Raw genomic sequence first — 24,133 nt, forward strand, 5'->3', positions numbered from 1 at the left:
TGAAAAATACACATATTTAGTTATTTTTTATCAAGATCAGATGCTTTCATTGATTGTCAGCCTTTATTGAAAGAAATAATACCTTCATCGCTTCCTCCAAAGCAGGAAGTGCTTCATCTAGGTCTCTCTGCGCATTCTCTGCCATGGCCTTACATTTGATTTCCTCTGCTTCTATTTTCTCACTGTGAGCACCCACCGCCTAACAAACACAGCGCAGACAATCTTAGAGGGTTATAAATATCACAAAAACACAACCCTGCCTAACACATATCAAAAAGTAAAACAACACGAACACACATAACCAAAAACACATGTGCAGGGACACCTCCGATACAAATACTCCCAGATGCTCTGAAACATCAGGACCGATGAGGAACGTAAACTAAATCCTGACAAACAAACAAACAAACGCACCTTCTGTTGTTCGTCTGCATCCCTCTTCTGCTGAACGATGACAACCAGATATTCCTCACATTGCTTCTGGAACGCTGCCACTTTCTTCTTGGCATCTTCTAGCTCCACGGACATGGCCTCCACCTTAATCCGTGTGTCGTCGATCTTAAACAAACCGTTCTTCAACTTAGACACCTGCTCCCCAAACTCTTCACGCTTCTCAGACAACAACCTGAGACAAGAAGCAGAGAGACAACTTTTGAAGGGATAGTTCACCCAAAAATCGAAATGTTGTCATTTTTACCCGGCAAAATTTAGATTTTTGGGTGAACTATCCCTTTAAGACAAATACTTGGTTTACCGTAAACAGACATTAGTAAATGGAAACAGGAAAACAAATAAATCTTCACAAAGTAACACAGGGATGAGAAATGAAAAGACTCCTACTTCTTGTATCCGGAAACCAGCTCCAGGTAGTTGGTGGGAGTGACGTAATTGTGTCTCTTCAGTTCTACTTTCATCCTGTGAGAGAACTGGGCCACGGACTGGTGCACGGTCACAAAGATACTGGCCACTTTAGTCTGGATCTGTGAAGCCACCAGTGCAATGACTCTTGAATGAACTCTTACTGTTACAAACCTCGCACAACGACACAACAGAGGTACGCTAAACTCCCCATTTATCCTGACAAAAAAAGACTCAACGGAGAACCTCCGGTTAGTCATATGAACCGTTCAAAATCAGTGAGGAAAAAGAAAAAGGAACGTGTAGTCTTACAGTGCTGAAGGACACGAGAGCAAAAGAGACTCCTGATGAATCTCAGCACTTGAAATTCAATTAACCTTCATGAATGATTCACTATATATCAGCCACTAAAACATGAAGCTCCTCACAAAGACTACAAATAAGTGAGTATCACTGAGGTTATTGCACGGTGTGTTAACATAATGTCTTGTCAATTTTGTGTCTATTTTGTTAATGCATCTCACCCCGTCTTCGCTCCCTAGAGAGAGGCCACCCAGACTTCTCTGTGCCACTTCTAACAGAGCGTCACGAGGCCATTCGCAGAACCAGTCTATAGTGGCGCAGTTCACCAGCGCTGGATACTGTCGGATACGGTTCCTACATGCACAGACACATACAGGTACATTGCTTAAATAGGGCAACTTTCATTTACATGACTTAAACTGTGTGGCGACGTGATAAAAATGCTGTTATTTATTACTCGCAAGTCCTTTCACGGTCATGAGACCTTCATTCATCTTCAGAACACAAATCGAGACCTTTTGACGGGTTTTGTATACGTTGCGCAATTTTAAGGATGTCTTTACTAACGTTCTGCGCTTTGAGTGTCCATTGTGTTGCTGCTTATGGGGGTTAGAAAGCTCTCTGACCTTATCAAACTATCTTTCAAAAGATGAACAAAGGTCTTATGTTTGGGAAACGACTTGAGGGTGTGTAATAATTCATGATAGAAATTTCCTTCTTACGCCGAACCAACCCCTTGAAACATTCATCACGTGGCCAGAATTTGAATGGCCTTCCATATTCCGACGCACTTCAGAGTGAAACGGAATATTAGCATTAGCATTAGCATACAATAAATAATAATTTCTAAATAATAAAAAGATAAATGGAATTAGATTATTATTATATGTAAAAACATAAATATGACTAATTTCAGCATCTTTTCACTGTGGACAGGTCAAATTGTATATGTTGATTTGTCACAACCGCTGATGTCACCCACCACTCCAATCGGTCTTATTAAAGTTAGACCAGTGCACGACTAATCCCAGTTAGGGCTTCAATGACTCAGATTGTCAAATTTAATGACTCAAGGCCCTGCAGGTATTACACACAACTGACGCTTTTAAGTGACAGCAGATGCAAATGAGCGATTAACAAGAACATTTGCCATGCATGTGTCTATAGCGGCAAAAGTGTGACGCATAATTACAGAAGAAGAGAATGTGTCTATCATCTGGGGGCCAATGAGCAATCTACTGCGTCTCTCTAGTTTTGTTTTCTCTCATTTCACCTAATATCACCCATTATTATGGATCTTTTTTGCCATTATTGTGCCATTATCATTATTGATTTGGCACAACCCTTCACTATAACTATAGTCTGCCGCTAACATACCATCTCTTTGCCAATACAAATGCACTGTTGTTCGTCATGCCAATAAAGCCAATAAAGCTGAAACTGAGTGAGACACAGCTAGCTAAAGACAGGGGAAATAAACAGGGAGAGAGGCAAAGCCAAATTGACTACATCTTTTATGAAAATATTTGTAAGCTTACAACAGCACGGACTAAAGAGATTGCAGATATCGAGCAGAGCTTTGTCGTCGTCCCGATGTGTGTGACATGACACAGCCACAGAGGTTCACTCCTGTCGTTCTCTCTAATTTCACACAGTTGTAACTTTCATCCACTCTGATCTCATATACTGAGCCATCCGTTGATTCATGAGCAATTATAATGTGTGCGAGTCTGTGCGCTCAAACTGTATTTTGGCACTCGCTGTGAAACAAGCCCTCAGAGGGAGATCTTAAGCCGTAAGAGGCCACAGGATGGATCTCAACGTTAGTATGGAAATCAAGACTGACTGAGATATTCGAGCATGTTAGATTTTAAGCAGTGGGCTGTATTACTGACAGCTATATTACATTTATGCACATGAGATATTATTTGTGGAGACACTGAAGACTTAAGAAGTGGCAGGGTACAAACATGCCATTAAAGGGATTTGTACTGTATTTCCGTGGAGAAAAAGAAAGGGAGATAAACACAAAGTATGGATCGTTTAGGGTTATTGCTCTCTGCACTCTTTTGCATTATTAATCATTCTTCAATTCGTTTCTTCAAATCGTAGCTCAAAACTTATTTGATTTCTGAAGGTTATACTTCTTAAGTAATATACTTTTTTAATTATATTTATATATACTAATATACTTTCTATAATTGTCTTTGCTCTTATCTCCTTCTTGAAATATTCTACTCTACTGCTTTGTTATGTTTTTTGCATCTACATTGTAAAGTGTCCTTGAGCTATGGAGAGGCACTGTATTAATGAATCACATTATTATTATCAATCATTTGTCTCTCTCTCTCTATTCGTATGGTAACTATTTAGCATTTCTATATTATTGGCACATTTAGGTGTTTTTTCAGCGTGAAGTTTTCATCATATTTTTTGACATTTTAGATCCTATTTTCAATACACAATTATCGCATCCGGACAAAATTCACAACTATGTTGCATTGAAATAATAAAAATTGTTAAAAATTGTGCGTGAAATTCATATTTAATTTGGTTTATTCTGTTGTCCAAATTGCAAGAGTAGAAAGGCACAAGTATTGTAACGAAATGTTAAGTAAGTGTAAGACCACCTATTATGTTGGCGTGTCAGCTAGATACTGTCACTAAATTGTAGACCCTACCTGTAAAGAATCCAGCTCAAGTCATTTTTTTTGTGATGAACTTTTTTCTTAATAAAATCAACCCACATAATATAAAAACAAATCTGTAAAAGTAAAACAAGCATCACAATGATATTTGTAATATCATTAATATTGCGTATCGCCATGTCAAATATTAAAATGACAGTAAACTGAATGGTTGTGTGGTATTAACGCATATGATATTAATAAATTAAATTATTGTCCCTACCAATATGCTGTCATGTAAATCAATAAAAGTTTATGGAAACTCATAGATCACCTGAATGGATCTCCCACAGGGCTCATGCACAGCACAATGTGCAAGTTGTTTCTGACACGCTCTATCAGGTAGTTAAACATGGCATCTGGAGTCTCCAGGATATTGTCTTTCCTGGCAGAGTCTGAGAGAGCGTTCTGGATCTATACAAACACATCACGGAAGATAAGCTTTCAATTTTGAAACACATGCTCACAGTCATAACAAAAATGTATATGTATAAACACATGCACACACCTCATCGAGCTCATCTGCTTTATAAAGGTTAGGCACTTCCCCGGAGCTCAAGATGTTGTTAATATCTTCAAGGAAGGACTCGTCCACGATCTGCGTGTCGTTAAACAGGAACACAGTGGGCTTGTTTTCCACTCCGGTCAATCGATAGAGCTTTTTAATGTCTGCATGGGGAGAGGAAATGTGTCGAATATCTCAGCATTGAGAATACGTTAAACTATGCTGTGAAGACTGAGTTCATGCATGACAACAGATCATTTGGATTGCAGCACGGGCAACATCATTACCCAAAGTGCTTTTCTTTCTCATTTGGGCACATTGAGCAAAACATGTCACAGGACATTTATAAAACACCTCAACAATGCCCCATTACTTGGTTTTACGGTTTCACATCCATGAATGTATCGATAACTCTTCTGAAAAAGCCAGTGTAGTCAGCATTAGGGGGCACACGCTGTCATGATGGGCGGGGGGGAGAGTGACCAAGCATTGGTTATTTGAGAAGAAGGTGTCCGTCACATGAGAGCTCACCATCTCTGAAATCTTGTTTGCGATATTGTTTGGTGACCTCCACTTGGAAGACTGTAAACTGACAGATGAAAGCGGCCAACCTGGTTAAACTCTGCCTGCCTGAGCCTCCGATACCAACCAGCAACATGTTTCCTCTGTGCTGACTGATCACACGTACCACGCGGCTTACTGAGGGGCGAGAGAGAGAGAGCACTTTCATTATAACCATAATGCATGAATTATGCGTTCTTTGGTCAATGCAACATTTACAAACGCACTAAAATGCTAATGCATAGAAAAATGCACACATCATTCCTGCGGGGAAACTTACAATCACATACAAATTAACTGACACAAAATCACAATTGGTTAATAATGCATATGCTCGTAAATATATACGTTACACTTGCTAATTTTTATAATCAATCAGCTATGCACAACGGCGTGTCATTGAGCTAAGAGTTTGTGATGTGTGGGACGCATTCACTGAGACCGCTTTAATGCCACAGCGAGGAGAGTGTGTGCGTCAGGATGGAAATAAAGCATTCTTATGTGCATGTTTGACAGCAAATGCGTGTACGAAGCTGAATGACATATAGGCTGTGGGACCCGTTGCCTAATTATTCTCCCCGCTGAGGGGTTTGTAATGCGGCCGCGGACTTCTTTGTGGGAATTAGAGGGGTAATTATTCATGCTAGTGGGGGATCTGAGGGCTGAAGTGCGTGTGATTTCGTGAAAAGTTGTATTTGTATGAGTACTGAATGGGAACTGTACTTTGACTGAGCAGCAGATTGGTCACCGAATTATGGGACTTGAGAGTTTGCAGTGAATTATGGGTATTGTTATGTGTCCGTAACCAAATGATGAGAGCAGCGGTGTGCCATTAATATGAATGACATCAGTAGATTGGAATCTTTATTTATCGCCACACAATCAGGGCCAGTGGAATTTGTTTCTTTTGTACGACTTTTAGACTACATCACCATAGAATGGCAACACGTCGAGATAGAAGGGACAGTTCCCCTGTTGCACCTTGAGGTTAAGTGATTTGTTTAGGAGAACAATGGTATTAGCTCAAGTATCCCCTGAAACGGCTCAAACTTGCGGATATTTAACCTCTAAACCACACAGTTCTGGCGGGAGGGGCTCACCATGCTCTATTGCATCTCTAAAGAGCACCAGGCTCATGGGGACCACACCAGTTGTGAGGTTATAGTCCTCCAGCTGGATCTCCATGTAAGCCTTTAGAGCCTTGAAGTCCAACAGATCTTCATATACACGGGGCTCCCTGAGAAAGTCCCCTACAACAAACACACACAGAAACAAACATTTTCTTTGAACACCACTAAAAAAATATTTAGCAATAACCATTATAGCAATTTTAGACGCTTCGTTTAGAAACAGTAAATAGCATTTGCCATTTACTTAGTATACAGTCAGTATACATTTGATCATTTGGAAGTAGCCAATGAACTTTTGACTCCTTTAAGGAACTAAACAATTTCAAATGGAATACTTTGTAAAAAAACGTAAAGCAATTATTTTCATGATTATATTACCATCTATATGAAAATGCACATTTTGCTATAAATACTATAATATCACATCTTCAGCTTTTTTCTGGTAACATGTAAACATGCATTTTTTGTAAAGCTGCTTTAAAAAGATTTGCATTGTCAAAAGCGCTACACAAATAATTGTGAATTTACTTATTTTATTAAAATTTTTATGTTCAAATCAAAAGACTCAACCACTAAATTTACATAATAATAATAATAATACTATGATGAATTATAATGCCATATTAATATAACTCAGCAGTGTGTACCAAACACAGGGGGCTGTTTGTTGGGGCAGATGGTGTGGTAGGGAACATCAAAATGAGATGCTAGTTTCTCTGACAAAAGTCCAACAAATGTCTCCATGTCTGCATGATCCACCAATCTATCCGAGAAGACCCTGCAACACACACAAAACCTCCTTTATCTAAAACAACCATATGTGTGTGTGTTTGTGTCTATGTCTGTTTGTTACCTAAAGCACTCATGAATCCAAAGGCGTGTGATACTCTTCTTGGTGTCGTGAAAGTCTCTGTGTGCTCGTAATAATCCCTGGAACACCTGCAGAGCAGAGAAGGAGAAACAAAGAAGAGAGATGAGATCGAACACGCATACAAAGCCCTCTGTGTAATTCTCTGATATAAAATCATTTCTATTTTCTGATCAAGCTCCAAATAAATGTCATTGCGTGGTGTCAGTAACACCTTTTTTGGTACAGTATCATACTGGTTATACAATTGGTCTAAACAAAGAAAATGTTGCTCAGAAGTGAATATGCTAAACCGCTTTGCTACTTTTGTATGTTATTTTAGCTTATAATGCATGACATCTTTTCTCTAACAAATGTATCAAAACCAGATAGGCATGAGGGTAAAACAAGCTGTATTATTTTCTGATGAACCGAACTCCAAGTGTTTTAATGCAAACACACGTCCTTGTTATAATTGTTATTCCCTATTCCAGCAACCATTTAAGTAATGATCTGTTATTAAATGATAAGGAAAAGTTTAAAACCACAGATGAGATTTATAGGAACCTGTTCAGGTCCAGTGATGAAGTGATGCTGTGCAGTCCCAGTAAGGTATGCCAGAATGCAGTACTCTATTGTGTCTTCCACAACCAAGTGCTAAGAACTGGCCGGCAAGATGGGGAATGGTGTTGTGCAAATTGCATTCAGCGCCAACGCTGTTGGCGCTTTGGGGCCGTTACCTGATTTCCATAATTCCTTTAGTGAATTGCGTGCTAAAACAATGTGGCACTCTAAACCGGCACCATCGCCGTGTACAATTCACAATATAAAACGCAAGCTGCTGCATTTCCAGTGGAGAGACAATCCCACACAATGTGTCGTACCTTGGAGATGTCTCTGAGGTTAAAGAGGTAGTGTATTTTTGCGGGTGTGGGTAGAAAACGGGCGCTGATGGCTTGGTACAGCTCCAGGGTGGCCTGGGTCAAAACCCCTCCGATGGGCTTCACCTCCTCCTCGAACTCCTGCAGCTTCTGACTGATCATGGTGCCGTAGATGAGCTTTATCTGAGACTCCTGGAGAGAGAACGAAAGAGTACAAGAAGAAATTGATAACTAAATAAATTATACTTTTTACTTTAACAAAAATATTTTATTTTACACATATTATATTGCATTATTACTGTTCCCATTGAACTTTATATAGTTGAACAATAGGAAGATGCACTTGACCCTTTTTGCAGTTAAAACCTCGAACATTAGCAGTGATGTCATCAAAGGACAATTTCAGGCTGCAAATGCTTGTTTTTCCAGAGAATATGGCTTGTTTAGACTGTTCAAGGGTATCAAGCTGTACTTACTGTAGGGAAGGTCATGTTGATGAGATTAAAGCGGCTCTGCAGGCGTCCTGATATGTGAGTCCTACCTCCACCAGGAGGCCCCATCGCAGCCAGAAGAAAAATGTCCTTTTAGAGCAAAACATGACACAGCACTTACACGCGTCCAACTCACACACAACTATAAACCTGTAAATGAAAACTCCACATACAATGACTTACTTTGATAGACTTGAGGGTCTGTTTCTGGCGGTCATACCAGAAGCCGTAATCAATCCAGAGGCGGAGCAGCTCCAGTGGAGGCTGGGAGCCGAAGTCATCCATGGCGGGCATGTTAAGATCATCTAGAAAAACAAGCATGTTCTTCCCACCCACCGGCACATATACACCTTTAATCCTTTTCTCCACTCGAGACTCGATGATCTCCTGTACATTATTAGAGCTAGTCTGAGAGAGAGAGAAAGAAAAACTGTGTCAGCATTGAGAAGAATGCCATCCAGAGAACGTAAGTGGGTAAAATATTCAATGAGAGTGAGTGACAGTTTGAGGAGTAAGTTGAAAACGTCCTATTTTCGTAACCAGTGATACTGGTGTCTAAGAATAATAATGATGATGGTAGTGATCTCACCGTGTGCTTGAATAATTACTCATCAGGCTTTGCCATCTGACCACTAGAAAATATTACACAAACACACAGTTCTGAGTCTCTTTAAAGGGGTCAACCATTAAAAAATCGAAAGGGGTGGGAAATTGGAAGAGGTTAAAGTCCCCAATAGAAAAATAGTGGGCGTGGCTTTCGTCTTTCACTGCAATTTGACTGCATGTATAAATACAGCCTTTGCGTTTTGAAATAGAACTGGCAGCGGACTGACAGTTGAAGAGGAGGAGTTAACAGATGCTCCGCCCAAGCCGTCGAACATACGTCATTTAAGATGGATAGTTATTACAGGTAGGATTTTAACTAAAGTTTATGAAGGCACACGGTTTTTAAAAAGAGATTGACCCACATTTATAGACTATTTCAAATAAAAGTATTTGCAGTATTTGATGAAAAAAATAGGCATTGGAATTTTTTCTTTCAACGGGACTTAGCAACAGACCAGCTAATTCAGGCATTATTTAGTCGCCCACATGTTGATAACATATGCTTTTCATTTTCCACTAAACACAAAGGGACACACTTGCTACACTTGGGTATGTTTTATATAAAGCTACCGTGTGGCTCAGTTTCTCAGACAGGGATTAGCTTGAACCAGGGCTAAGTCTTATTTAAACTAAGACATTTAAGTCATTTTTGAAAACAAACTTACTGCATGCATCTCGAGACAACACAGTTGCGCTGATATATTTAAAGATGTGTCAGTGCAAGCTGTTTTCGATCAAGACACTTCTAACATTTAAATTAGTCTGGGACTATGGATCGAGACCTGCATGAGAAACCGCTTCTTAGAATATTACTTCATAATACTAATATTTGTCCTTTTCTGTGCCCATTCTCTATAATAGCATAGAAAGTACAGTCTTCAGTATTTCTCTTTATGCGTTTCACAGGAAGAAGTCACAGGGTGTAGAATAAGATTACAGAGTCCATGATGAGACAATAATCTTTTAACTCTCCATTTACTTCACAGACCATTGAAAACACATCAGTCATAACGTGATTCAAACTTTTGGGATCAACCCACAGAATCCCTGATGTTACTGCTTTTATTCAAAGCAAACTGCAGTATATTTTGTCACAGAACCAGCCTACCCTAGGTCTCCTTGGCACAATAATGATTATGAGGCAATGAGTAGTGATGTACAATTTGTGAGCAAATCCTTTTAAAAACACATTTGTCACCCTGGACAACAAAAAATAGTTTTAAGGGTCGATATTTTGAAATTGAGATGTATTTACATAATCTGGAAATAACGATTCCATCAACGTGTGGTTTGTTTGGATATCACAATATTTGGCCGAGATACAACTATTTTAAACTCTGGAATCTGAGGGTGCAAAAAAAATCTAACTATTGAGAAAATAACTTTCGAAGGCGTCATGCCCATTCAAACAAAGAAGCCCCCTCAGATTTTTGAACAGTCAGTTTTGCATGCAACCTCCAAATGATGAGTGACCCTGAAACAAGACTTCCAGACACGCTCAGAATTGCTGTAGCAGGCCGTTGCGAAGAAGAACCAAGTTTGCTTTAATGCTCTCTATTGGCTTACTGCTGTAATGATGTAGTGGAGAAATTTTAAGCTTTACGTAGATACCAAACTTGAGTGGGTAACTCCCAAAGAGCGGCTATCACAGTGTGAAGTTTGTAGCCATCCACACACAATTTTATTTTTAAATATTTACGGTAGGAAATTTACAAAATGTCTTCATGGAACATGATCTTTACTTAATATCTGAATGGTTTTGGCATAAAAGAAACATCTATAATTTGATTATCCCTACAATTTATTATTGGCAACAAATGTTCCTGTGCTACTTAAAGAAGTCATATGACAAAGCTTAAACAAATATTATCGTAGATTTTTTACAAAGCTCATCGCTCTGAAAAGCCAGGTGTGCTATGATTCAGAATTCCTGATATTATTCGAGGATCAGACACACTCGCCCAATTTAAATCTAGATTAAAAACGCATCTTTTCAGCCAAGCATTCACTTAAAGAAAATATGCTAAATAAACCACCAGGAGATGCTGACATTAGATATTATTTACTAGAATAATTGGATTTATTATATAACACACCATGTAGTGTGTTTTACCCTTTCATGGGTTTTTCGTTTTTCCCCTGTAAAGCTGCTTTGGAACAATGCAAATTGTGAAAAGCGCTATATAAATAAAATAAAATTGAATTGAATGATTAGCCAGTTAACCATGGCGTAGTTATCAGTCGAATACTGCAAGCGTGTGATGGAAATGTAACGCCTCTTACCATATTTGGAACATCAGGTTCCAAAGCAATTGTAGAGACAGGTACATTTACATCCACCTTACTTGAGAAAACATTTGGGCTGTCTTAGTAAAATCATACCACGAACTGACGTAGATTTGTGAGGGTGTGGTTACACAAGACATTTAAGGCAGGTCTACATGAGCATTCGCTTTCGGATAGAATTTTGCTACGACATTTAAATTTTTGCGATTTTACGTGTCTAATACATGCGTGGGCAACTTATAACACACCAAAGACACAGAAAAACATGTATTTGCACCATATGACCACTTTAAGACTGGTTTCATGGTCCAGGGTCACATTTTTCAAAAGTACCATTCATTTTTTAAACGTACATGCTAAAAAACTCCCACTAGAGTATTTGGCGCAAGCCCGAGTCTTAACCGAGTGCATTTCACATCAGAGTTTTGTTTGATGGGTTGAAGTGTTAAAAGGGAAGTCTAAATAGTTCATACCCAAAAGCTGAATAATAAAAAAGATATGCGAGATAGGAAGAAAGAGCTACTGTTGATATGCATGATTATTAATGCCATCAGTGATTCTCAATACCTGTGAGGATATGTTGATGGTGAGTGTGGCCCATGTGACTGCGTCCAAGCTCTGCAGGACACTCTGGGCCACTGACGTCTTTCCTGTCCCCACTGGACCTGTCAGCAGCACAGGGTGCTGAGCGCTCACCAGTGCCTTGACCAGATAATGATAGCGTACCGTGTCCACTGTGGGCACCATGATCTTATAGAATGGAGCGCTGCAGAGATACATAATAATTAAACAGACATCTGCAAGAAAGTAGAAAAGTGCAACGCCTAGGGTAAAACTATAGAGGTAGAATACAGAGAGAAAGAGAGAGAAAGTGAGCACAAGGGGTGGGAGGCTTGAGAGAAGAGAATGAATGAGGAACTGTAGGAGGTGAAGAGTCCTGATTGAAAGACTGAAAATTGAAAGATGTAGCGAGACATTTCAAATGAACAGAGGGATAAAAAAAGAGTCAGGCAGAAAAGGGCGGAAAAAATGGACAGGCGACAAAGAGGGAGCAGAAAGAGCGGAGAGGACAAAGGACAACGAAGGGGAAAGAGTTGGACTGACATGACAAATGAGAGCAGGAGAGAAGAGAGAGACGAAGATGGGTAAAAAGATGAAATATATGAATAGATGAGGAATTCAAAAGTCTGGGTCGGAGCCAAGCGAAGGGCCTTTGACTGAGCCCGCAGGCGGCTGGCAGAGACCCCTGAACAGGGGCACACACACATCTTACTTGGAAGTGTAGCGCCAGGCCTTGGGCAGCCTGTCCTCAAATGACGCCCACGTTTTGTTCCTGGTGTCCACGTAGTACTCATAGATGGTATCCTGAGGTTTAATAAAGATGATTATTTCTCTGGTTATGTTAAACTTGTGTCCAGAGGCAGAAACGAATATCAGTTTTGGACGCAGAGCATCAGCTGATTTAAATGCAAGCGGCTACAAAAGAAACACATTTATAGTTAACATAATAAACTACTGCAACTGTGTTTTTTGTAGGACACCCGAGTGAAAAATCATTGATGTCTTGGAATAACACTGAGGACGTTGAGACCAGTTGGTGTCCATTTATGGAAAAAAAATGTGTTTTGACATTTTGTTAAGTGTACCTTGTTAGGGAAAGTTCCTTCTATTTCACGTAGGAAGTTGTCAACCTTCTTGCGTCCATCCTCATCCACAGAGCCACACACAGACCATATGAGACTGAAGATGAACCAGAGCTCCACCATACGGCCAAAGTGTTCAGTTTCCGCTGGGTTGACCTAACCGTAGAGAGAGAATAAGAGCAACGATCAGTCAATCTGAACAAATACCAAACTAAATAGCACGTTAAATGAAGCTTAATGTTTTGATGAAGTCAAACATTGACACAAGATTTGCAAGATCACATCCCAACGCCAAAGAACATATGTCTGAACATCCTGACTACATACAAAACGAGTGATTTATTTGTGATAATGAATCTTCGTTTTTTCTTCTGTATGTCATATGAAAACATCAATGAGGTGTGAGTGTTCTGACCCCGTTCTCAGGAGTGGCCAGTGAGTCGTAGAGTCTACAGAGCGATGCCACTCCGTTCAGTTCAGTGATGCTCACAAGCTCCTTACAGTGAATCTTCTTAAAAGTGAGGGTCTTCTCCATATACCGCTCAAACAGCTGCTTTAAATGATCCATTTCAATCTGATAGAGTAGATGAGAGAGAATATTACGAACTAAAGCACTTAGGAAATCTAATACCACGGATGTGTGAGTTTAATGATGTGTCTAAAACCTTCTGTCGTTTTTCCATCCAGGATTGAACGTACGGCTTCCAGCTTAAATCGGAGTAGTCGTTGTAAACCATACCGCAGCGAGACACGGTAGCAGGGGACGCCACAGCTAAATCCTCCACTTCAAATAATAATGACACCTGCAGCACATGTTCACATTAATGGATAAAACCCAACCAAACATACAATTTGAACTCATTACGGTGATGCAGAAAAGTAGCACACAATGTCATATCTCGTAAATGTTTGTTTAGATAACATTCCAAAGAACCTAGAGAAGGTTCAACATTTTGTTATACAACGTACGTCTAAGTAACAACAATGTGTGGGACTTTAATTCGTCTTTCTATTATGAAAACAATACTATGTGAAAAATCAATGAGTAACTATATTGGCAATATGGAATTTACTTATTTTGGTTTTGAATTCTTTTTTTATTTAAGACTGGAAAGATAAGAAAGAGATATACAGAGACAATTTCAGAGACTGTTTTTCTCATTTAAAAAAGTACATAAAATTTTTAATAAAAATATTGTTTCTAATTGCATTTATTTGGAGAAAATAAAAACTGGAGAAAACTGGACGTCAACATTACAGAGAAGATGCTCCGTATTTTTTCAGACCTCAAATACTCCAAAGAAACAACAGTAATATTTGAACATGAATATTAGGACATTTTCAAAGATTATTTTAACCTTGATTTTTATCACTCTTGTCATGCTGACGTTCTTTCATATTGCTGTTGGATGACTTTATGTCCCTCCTGAGGTTTAATTTAGTTGAAATTCGACAGACACTGCACTGGAATGTCCGCAATACATCTAGAAATTTTCATTTGACATGATTTTTTTCTGCGGCTGTATATATGATGAAATACTTACAGCTTAATTTTTATGGTGAAAAATGACATTTCATCATTATAAAATTCCAAAATAATTGATGCAAACAGATTAGTACTGTGTTGGGTTTGTTGGGTGGGACACCGTCTCATATCTGGAATCAAAGTGAAATAATCCTGGTTGGTGGTAGTGTATGGTCTAGCACCTGTACCTGTTCAGGCATGGATATTCTCTCTCCATTGATGAGTGTGAGGACTTTGTTGTCGTCCATGACAGAGTTCATGCTCTCGATCCACAGCGTGTCCACTGGCCCATCAAACACAATCCACTTTTCATCAGGCTTCTCATCTGAGCTCGTGCACACAGAGAGGAAGTGTTAGCGCGTCACACACACACAAACACAATGTCCTAATACACCCTGGATTTCGGTTTTCTATATTTTTCATTTTTCCCTTCTCTTCTTCTTCTCGCTGTCAGATTTATTTCCCAAGTTCGTCTGTACAGACCCCAGAGAGACTCGCAGGCAATTGTGGCGGAGACTCTGATTGATCATTTATCTTTCTCTGTCTCTTTATCTGCCCATGTATGTCTCATTTATTAAACTCAAACTTATAAAAAACAAAACAGTACACGGCCCATCTGTCTTATGCACAAATACACACTGGAAACAGCAGGCATGCTGGTTGCCTGGATAAGCGTATAACACCAGACCTGTCTCACACAACAACAGGAAGTGGCACAAAAACAAACTATATTGGGCCTCTGCAATCACACATGCATCCACACAACAAGCCCCAAGTTATGGCCCCCAGTGATATCAACTCTAGAATTTACTAAATGAGACCAATAAAATAAAAGCATGCAAAAATGGGAACACTGATTGGTTGGATTTAATGACTGGCGGGTGGCAAGAGCGATCAAAGCATCTTAGTAGCACATGTTGCTATGGAAACCTAGGCAGGCTTGACGCATGATGCCATTCCTCCGCTCAGTGTTGGCTTGGTCAAAACATCCAGAGAGCACCACCTTGAGACTGATGGAAAACTGTATGTGATAGAGAGAGCTACCACTAAATGTAGCATATAAAGAGAGAGACCGAGAGTACAGGCGAGGAGTACATACACATAAAGTTTAATCACAGGGGAAGCCACCGAAAAAGAGAAAAGAGATTTCTAAACAAAATCAAGTAAACAAGCAGCCCGAGGTGCGAGAATAAATAGGAATTCATTAGAAGTCTGCATTGCAAAGCAAGAGTTTCGAGACAAGATGAAAGTGTTCAAAATCAAATTTACTAGAGCTTAACGTACAACATTTCAGTCCGCTCTCCAAACGCTGTTCAATAGTGCACTAGGAGCGGTTTTAAAATTGACTATAATCATGACTGAAGATTATGTGTGAAAACTAACCAGGGAAGGCTGTTTTGTAGCAATCAATTCTCCATTCTTAGAATTCCTCACAAAGCACAAAGCTAAAACTTTTTATAGCCAACTACTGCATATTATACTCACAACTACTACAATTACCACTATTAAGACCAAAGTCACCCTTCCACTGAATTGTATTTCAAAAAGTTCTATTGGGCGGGTGACGCGGCATTAGGGATCCCCAATGAGAAGTAAAAATTAGCCTCAAGGGGGTCCCTCGGATGAATTTATTTTAGAAGTAAATAATAATGATAAATCAGAAATTTGTGCAGATAAGATACAGTAAATATTGTCTATATATTTAGTATTGTCTAAGGCTGTGTTCACATTTGACTTCTTCTTTTAAACAGTTGACAATGGCTATTTGTTAGTAAAAAAAAAGCATTTAAGTTGGAAACAATTGAAAAAACACGTTGTAAGCTGGCAGAAACGCCTCGGAGAACACAGCCCCTTACTCCATAGCAGGGGCGGTACTTGGACTTTTTTCTTGACAATGCTAAGGGGCTCGACAGTTCAGAGGGTGGGCTGGTAAAATTATTAAATTAATAAATGCCTTAGCTAGGCAACATGCAATTTTGCCATTTAAATATAAACCAGCTTCTTAAAAATATTGTTTTACAGCATTAGCTAACACCCACTCCCCCGGGTGAACTTAATGTTAGTTGTAGTTATTGTTTATAATGATTTTGTGACCATTTCAGAACAAGCTTACATGATATCCTTGAAAATATTATGCAATGAGTTAGTAGCCTACAAAACAAATCTATTTAAGAATTTTTCTTTATGTAAAAAAAGAAAAAGCAAATGAAGCACAATACGGTGATGAACGTACTGTAGCGTACAGTCGCATATGATTTTGTTATCACTTCACATAAGTTTCTGTTAAGACATAATTGCATCCACAAGGTTCGAGTCGTTTCAATAAGGGTCCTTCGCTAGCCTAAATATTCCTTCTATAACCAAAAGCAAACTAATCAATGCTATATAGTCTTCTGTTCTTTGTATTGAAATAGAATTGGCAGTAAAACATGCTTATTTCAGCAAAGACCACCATGTGTTCCCATAAAGTGCAGTTGAATCAAAACGTTCACAACATTCACAATTGGACCAGCTTCATACACTCTGTTGTAGTGTTACAGTTCTGTAATGACGTAACTCTGATTTGTTTTAAGTGATGTTCTATTGTGTTCGCCGCTATACAAAAGTCACATTTTCTTTCACTAAAGTACTGGAATAGTTTGACTGGGCAGCCAACCACAAACTCACAGGCTCAGAGGCTTGATAACAGATGCCAATAAAATATTATCCAAAAATATATATTTGTATTGATTTCGAATGTAATCATCTTATTTGTAATTATATTAAAATCAATCAGGTAATCATTTTTTAAGAAATATCATATTTATATAAAATATCAGTGGGACTATTATGCCAGTCAGATCTATTACAGTGCCAGTCGTTCAGCCCAATCTTACCCTATAACTCCAGTATCAAACACCCGTTAGCCACTTTTCAATCTTAAATCTCAAGAAGTCAAGTGTGACACGGCCGTACAATATCCTTAAAAATGTTTTTGTTTTTAAGTCATTTTTGGTTCCCACCCAAAGAAAACGTCTCTTGACATGATAAGACATGATTCGGCTCTATCAGGACACCGCAATGAATGCTGTGTTCTAGTACTGCAGTATGTCTCACCATTATGACTTTTTAATTCATACTGACTCATTCCCTTTGGCAGATGTACTATTATTTTGTACTGCCGATGCAGCCTATTTAAACATTTAAAGAGAAAAAGAGGAATTGAAGTAACTGCAGAAGTCCAGGGTGGAACAAAAGCATGCAGGAAAGGGCAGAGATCTGCCTACACACATATTGCTAAATAAAGTAATAAACATTTTTATGTACTGTATCTGTTTCTTATAAATAACACAGTGTCTACACTGGAAGCGACTGGCGTGGCGCGACACATGTCTTGTTCCAATGGGATTGTTGCGCTGCATCCAGTGTGGACAAAATAAAAAATTCTAATGGGTTCTAATGCATTCTTTTTTGTTGCATCGCGCCACGTCCGGTGTAGACGCGGTGTAAGACGAAAGGATTCTCAGATTTAGCTCCTTTACAGGCACAAATACTCTGGTACTTAATGCATAGATCACACATAGAGATGTTTAGGTTAGCTACACTATAGAGGGCCTCTATGCTCACATATTATAGTAGGGATACAATACTCTCCCCCAATCCTACCCCTCACAAAAACATGTTGACATTATTAAATTAAAAACAAAACTTCATGTGGAATTCATGAGCTTGCTCATAATTTTCCTAACATAGAGGTCACACCTCTGTTGTGTACTGGTTGTCTGGCGCCTCTGTGATAAAGCGAAAAAATGGTTATAAATCCCCACTTTCACTCACAATTCTAAAGTCTTATACACATTTTTAAGGTTATTAATTTGGTTTTTTATATTTGATTATGTTGCACAGAACTAAATGAAGAATAATACTTTTTAGTATTGTCTTACAATATATGTTGTAAAAAAATGTTTAAGGTCATTTAAGTCATTTTTGGTTCCCCAATAAAAAAAACAGGGGGGATCCCCCATTTTATCTGATTCAATTCAATGACCCATGACCTAGACATAAAGACTAGATTTACTAGTGTATACTGTCATACAGTATCTACTTGATCTTTTTAGACAATTTACTCTAGCAGCAAACTCATAAGAGTTACGAGCTAGGTTGTATTAATAAATACATTAGCGATAGATTACCCAAAAATGAAAATTCTGTCACAATACTCACACTGTATGACTTTCTTTCTTTAGCAGAACGGAAAAGAAGATATTTTGAAGAGGGGGGCCCATTAACTTCTACTGTATAGACACAAAACCAATGTAAGTCAATGGGTACCACTTTGGTTCGGTTACCTTCAAAATATCTTTTTTTGTACAAGAGGGTAAGTAAACGATGACAGAATTTCATTTTTAGGGGAACTGTCCCTTTAAGATAACTTATTTTTAATACAATAACTATGACATTATTATTTAAATGCAGTTCATTTAAGTTCACTGTGCATTATATAATTACAACTTAAAAAAACAGAATGCTTTATCACACACACAAAAACCACAATCAGTCCCGAACTGCGGTCCACAGGCAAAATAGATCCTGCAGTGAATGAATTGAATGAGAAAATCTTCCAAGACCTTCTGTGTCATAAAATGGAAGCACCCTATAGAGAGTCAAACAAAAATTAGCCTGATATTACAATTAGTAATTGAGGCCGTTGTTTTTTATGGCATTGAGGTGTGTGGTCCAATAACAAACCAAGAACTTGCCAAATGGGAAATACGCCCAGCTGAGACCTTGCACACAGAATTTAGTGAAAGTACATTGGAACATCAGAATGCAAGCTGCGCTGAACCGGGCCAATATCCATTAATTATAAGGACACAAAAACAGCCAATTAAATTCCAGGAACACAATTAAGTGACCCATGGTTGTGCCGTTATAAAATCCTCTTCAATAAAAGAATATTTGATCAACATGATTAAACGCCAAACTGTACAAAAGTACAGAAGCAATGTTATTCAGCCCTGATATGTCCACCTGTCCACTGTGAATAATGAGAACCACCTTGACTGAATTCAGACTCGGCAAACTCAATTTAGCAATAGCAATAACAAGTAGGCACAGAAAACATAGCAAAATATACAAAGAATAAGATAAATGATTGTTCCTATATAGCAAACAAAACTAAATTGAGACGGAGCTGTATTTCATCGTGACACAATGCATAAAGTTCAGTGAAATCTGTGAAACGTACTTCTTCAATTTACTGCACACAGCAACAAACAACTTTGCCACTATCAGGACACCGCAATGAATGCTGTGTTCTAGTACTACAGTATGTCTCACTATTATGACTTTTTAATACATACTGACTCATTCCGCAGATGTACTTTTATTTTGTACTGCTGATGCAGCCTATTTAAACATTTAAAGAGAAAGTTGAAGTAACTGCAGAAGTCCAGGGTGGAATAGATGCATTCAGCAAAGGGCAGAGCTTTGCCTAAACACATATATTTTTAATATACCGTATTTTTTACTAATAACACTGTCTACACTGGATGCACACACGGCTTGTTCCAATGGGATTGTCGCGACGGGCCACATCCAGTGTGGACAAAATATTACAATTATAATGGGTTCTAGTGCATTCTTTTTTATCGCTTCACCCCGTGTCCGGTGGAGACATGTTGTAAGACGAAAGGATTCTCAGATGTAGTTCCTTTCCAGAGACAAATACTCTGGTCCTTAATGCATAGATCACACATACAGATGTTTAGTTTAGATACTCTATAAAGGACCTCTCATAGAACCAATGCTCACATACTATAGTAGGGATACAATACTCTCCCCCAATCCTACCCATAATTTTTCTCACATAGAGGTCACACCACTAAACTTTTTGGGAATTTTTGGACAGTCTTCAGTCACTTGACAGTTTCTGATACGAAACTTCAAATGGGCATAAAACCATGGTGATGGTAACCAAGCTATTCTGAGCAAAACAAAATGAAATTCCACCGAAAGTGAGAGTACTTCGTCTTTTGTTACTTCCTTTAAATAATGGATTAAATATAGGTGCTTTGCACATTGGCCCTAGCCAAGCAGATGCTTTGGAAATGCGTAACATGGCGTGCCAATAAATCAAACCAAACTTACACTGGAAAAATATTAAGTAGCGGGAAATTGAGCCTTATGTTGATCAAGCTGATATGAGAAGATATAGAGAGATACAACAACAGAAGTAAAGATGGAGAGAGAAAGATACAGACTAGTTGATCACGTTAAGAGGACAGTAGGCATACAGCACAAATCAGATTGAGATTCATCGCAAATTATGAAATATATATATATATATATATATATATATACCACTCCACTTTCACCTTTAAACTGCCTCTCTGCACGTATTACTCTATGTCCTCAGAATTACAGTCTACCCTCAGGAATGCCATAAAGTCACCCAACATTAATGAGATAGACTGATGCTTTGTTCCAATTCGCCTACTTATAATATGCCCTCAAAGTATGTACTGTTATGTATGGAAAAGTATCTATTTATGTGTGCAGAAAAACAGTATGCACGCACTGGGACATACTTACACGAAACGGAAGTGGCTGTTGTGGCCTAGACGACACAATACCATCAAAATACAATTTTTTGCATTTAAGTATGTATTTAGTCATCATTTCTTATTTAATATTTGCTTTATACTTAATTCAGTGAAGCATCTCATTTTTAAGTTTATTAATGCGGTATAGCGTCACTAAACTTTGCCCTCTCGTGGTGAGTTGTTGACCATCCTGGTACTTTGGGAAAACTAATTTCAGCATACTATGATTTGGGGCATACTACTACTAATTTCGAACAATATTTAGGATGCAAAGGATGCACGTTGGGACGCAGCAAAAGAGAATGCAAAGATGCATGAAAATTTGCCATCGTGTGTTCATTTTTACATGTCATTAAAATGCATGTAATAATACATTTGTATTATGTTGTTCAATTAACAGAAATGCAATATACTAAACATAACTTTCCTGTAGCTCAGTGGTTAGAGCATGGAACTAGCAAAGCCAGAGTCACAGGTTCGATCCCAGGGATTGGACATACTCAGAATCTAAATTTATAGTATAATGCAAGTCGCTTTGGATAAAAGTGTCTGCCAAATGCATACATGCATAAAGACCTTAAATAATGATTTGTATATTACTTTAGAATGAGCTATTTCTATTTAGACACACCGTTGGTCCCTTGACATGGATGGAATTCACCATGTTGTTTCTACAATATCCCTAAATGGACAAAACCGTTTCGTTAATACGTTATCTACTACCGCAAAGACGCGAAAACAAGACAACACCTTAGCCCTATGTCAGCCATCGTAGTGCTTCGGAAGCCAGCGGTGGAGTGACCCATTGGTTCCAATCGGCAATCTCACCGATAGATACTGCTTGATTTCATACACTGGACCTTTAAACACGAATAACAACTTTTTCTTTGAATTATTGAAGATGTTTCCCCTTTTCAATTTCTGCAAATAAAATACATTTATACTTGGAATTTTGGAGAAATGTTGTCACTAGTTCACAGAACGAAAGTGGTCTCCAAAATGTTTTCATGGATTTATATATGTCAGCGGAAGCAACAGTGTGTTGCTGTAGAGGAAAGAAAGAGAGAGAAATTTATTCATGCTACATGCTCATGCTTTAGGGAGAAACTAATGTGGGGCATGAGCCCATCACATTCAGTATTAGAATCTAGGCAAGAGAATATAATAGACACACATTCACATGAGATCACTATGAGCACACACACACACACTGTTCCAGAATAAGACAGATTCTCTTATTATTGGAACTCCAAGTCTCGGCCATCTTAAGTATCACAGAAAACCAAGAGGATTTGTGTGTAGAGACCAGGTGTGATGCAAACTAATCAAACCTTACAAACTTGTTCTGTACTTCAGTTTTAATTCTCTCTCGTCACATCGGGATTCAGTTTCTTATTATGCTTCCTCTGTGTCTGTTAGTGCTTCAGCTGAAGTTACAAACACCTGCCATCAGAAGATGACAACAGCTGGCAGCTCAGCATTTCTAAACACAGGCTGTAAAATCAACATGGCACGGTGATCACAGAGCGTTTTACTTCTGTCGGATGACGTATGTTATATAACAGGATGAGTATAACAGGATGTTTAACAAGAAAAACAAAGACACAAACGCAAGTGATGTTTTAGAGGCCGAAAAGGCTTTCAATAAATATCTTCTGCTAAATCTTCTCATTTTACTGAAAGATTATATTCACACATTTCTTCCCCTTAAAAATGTATTACCCACAAATCATTCACACTTAAACCTGGATCAAGTGCTAATTGTGTAAAGTAGGTCCATTTGGGTCGGTATGGTCACTACCTGCACAGGCCACCCTCATAAGGCTGGAGAGGACACCGTCTGTCCACTCGTTGGTGCCGAGGTTGTATTCTCCATACAGCTCACCCAGACTGACTGCCTTGGGGTTCAGGGGAAACTCCTATAAGGACATAAGCAGAGATCAAAGGTCAGAGTTCAAAGCCGGTGGAGAGGGAATTGATCAACTGAGGAAAAGGAATCAAAGAGAGATGAAATCAGTGTTTAGAGGCTGATGCACAGGAGACTCAGACGTGTGTTTTACGGAGCGAAGGTAATGAGGAAACAGGGGGAGGTTATGTTTGCATGGAGGGATAGAGATAGACTCCAGAAATAGATACGCAAAGAGAGAGGTGTTGAGCCAGGTATGAATGAGGAGAGAGACATCGAGAGGTGGAGGATGCAGCTTGAGTAGAGCGAACAAGATGGACCACAGAACTGTAAAGAATTACAGAGGCGAAAGCACTTTGAAATGTATAAATATATAAATATGTACCATTAGAGTTACTATCACAAACACAGGGTGCAGGTACTTACACTAAGATACACACCAGAGCCAGGACTGGGGGGGGGGTTAGGGGCACGCACGCACACACATTATGTCCCCACACAGTGATGAATACCAGTACACATGCACACACAATAAAATAACTGCTACAGAGGGAGAACGTCCAGTGAGGACCCTCGCGGTATGTATAGTCACTTGGAAAGGGAATTATAGTTATAGTTTATAAAGTTATATAGTTTAATAAGTGCACTGCATTTAGGGAGAATTATTGCAGTGTGTCTACTCTACAAAGTTATCCGTTGCATACTGCATACATACTGCACACAGCAATACAGCAGTTACAGTTGTTTGCCAGTATGCAATCTTGACAAAAGAATTGCTTGTTATTGGGTGCAATTCAGAAGGGGCGAATCCAGCTGATAGCTAAACAACAAAATTTGACAAACACTAACAAAGTATAAAAGCAGTGTGTCACATCACACCTGAACACACAGCACACGTTCGAGGAAAATCATTAAAGACAAAACACCTGTATCCCCCGCCATACTTTTCTATTTTTACCCACAGTGGAATAATACACGTGACGGGGGCTATAAAGAATAAAGACATTTCAAAGGAGTAAAACAACAAAAGATCAGAAAAAACATGAGCGTTGAACGCAAATTTAGATAGTCTCAGCCAATTGAGTAAAAACACGGCTGTGTTAAAAGCACAGCGGTGAAGGGACGCTCCTTTAGCCGCCGCCAAACCGAGTCTGACAAGACCGAGATCATAAGCACTCGGCAATTAGTGTTAGCTGCCGTCTCGACTATGCCATCATTTTCAAAACACCCACGAGCAGAGTGTGTCGGGGGGCTTTTGATGACTGTTACGGCCTTGTTTTCACATGCTCTAAACAATGAAGGGTGTTTAAGGGAAACACT

The 24,133-nt window shown here is 38.8% G+C and overlaps 1 protein-coding gene across 1 annotated transcript in view; it reads right to left on the reverse strand.

Annotated features, from left to right (window-relative positions):
* The window catches only part of dnah2 (dynein, axonemal, heavy chain 2), a gene marked incomplete at its 3' end in the record, with an annotated part of 134,062 nt that overhangs the window by 22,168 nt on the left and 87,761 nt on the right, over positions 1-24,133 (reverse strand). Inside the window, exons 40-59 of the mRNA XM_079449974.1 lie at positions 22,709-22,826; positions 14,512-14,648; positions 13,464-13,601; positions 13,214-13,372; positions 12,802-12,954; positions 12,429-12,520; positions 11,723-11,921; positions 8,447-8,671; positions 8,249-8,353; positions 7,776-7,964; positions 6,898-6,983; positions 6,692-6,822; positions 6,015-6,164; positions 4,885-5,052; positions 4,357-4,517; positions 4,123-4,262; positions 1,383-1,515; positions 841-980; positions 415-625; positions 83-199 (exon numbers count right to left, since the gene is read on the reverse strand). Of these exons, the coding sequence (XP_079306100.1) occupies positions 83-199; positions 415-625; positions 841-980; positions 1,383-1,515; positions 4,123-4,262; positions 4,357-4,517; positions 4,885-5,052; positions 6,015-6,164; positions 6,692-6,822; positions 6,898-6,983; positions 7,776-7,964; positions 8,249-8,353; positions 8,447-8,671; positions 11,723-11,921; positions 12,429-12,520; positions 12,802-12,954; positions 13,214-13,372; positions 13,464-13,601; positions 14,512-14,648; positions 22,709-22,826 (2,952 nt within the window). The remainder of the gene's footprint in view (positions 1-82; positions 200-414; positions 626-840; positions 981-1,382; positions 1,516-4,122; positions 4,263-4,356; positions 4,518-4,884; positions 5,053-6,014; positions 6,165-6,691; positions 6,823-6,897; positions 6,984-7,775; positions 7,965-8,248; positions 8,354-8,446; positions 8,672-11,722; positions 11,922-12,428; positions 12,521-12,801; positions 12,955-13,213; positions 13,373-13,463; positions 13,602-14,511; positions 14,649-22,708; positions 22,827-24,133) is intronic.

This window comes from Barbatula barbatula (assembly GCF_947034865.1).
Source record: "Barbatula barbatula genome assembly, chromosome: 1".
Taxonomy (NCBI): domain Eukaryota; kingdom Metazoa; phylum Chordata; class Actinopteri; order Cypriniformes; family Nemacheilidae; genus Barbatula; species Barbatula barbatula.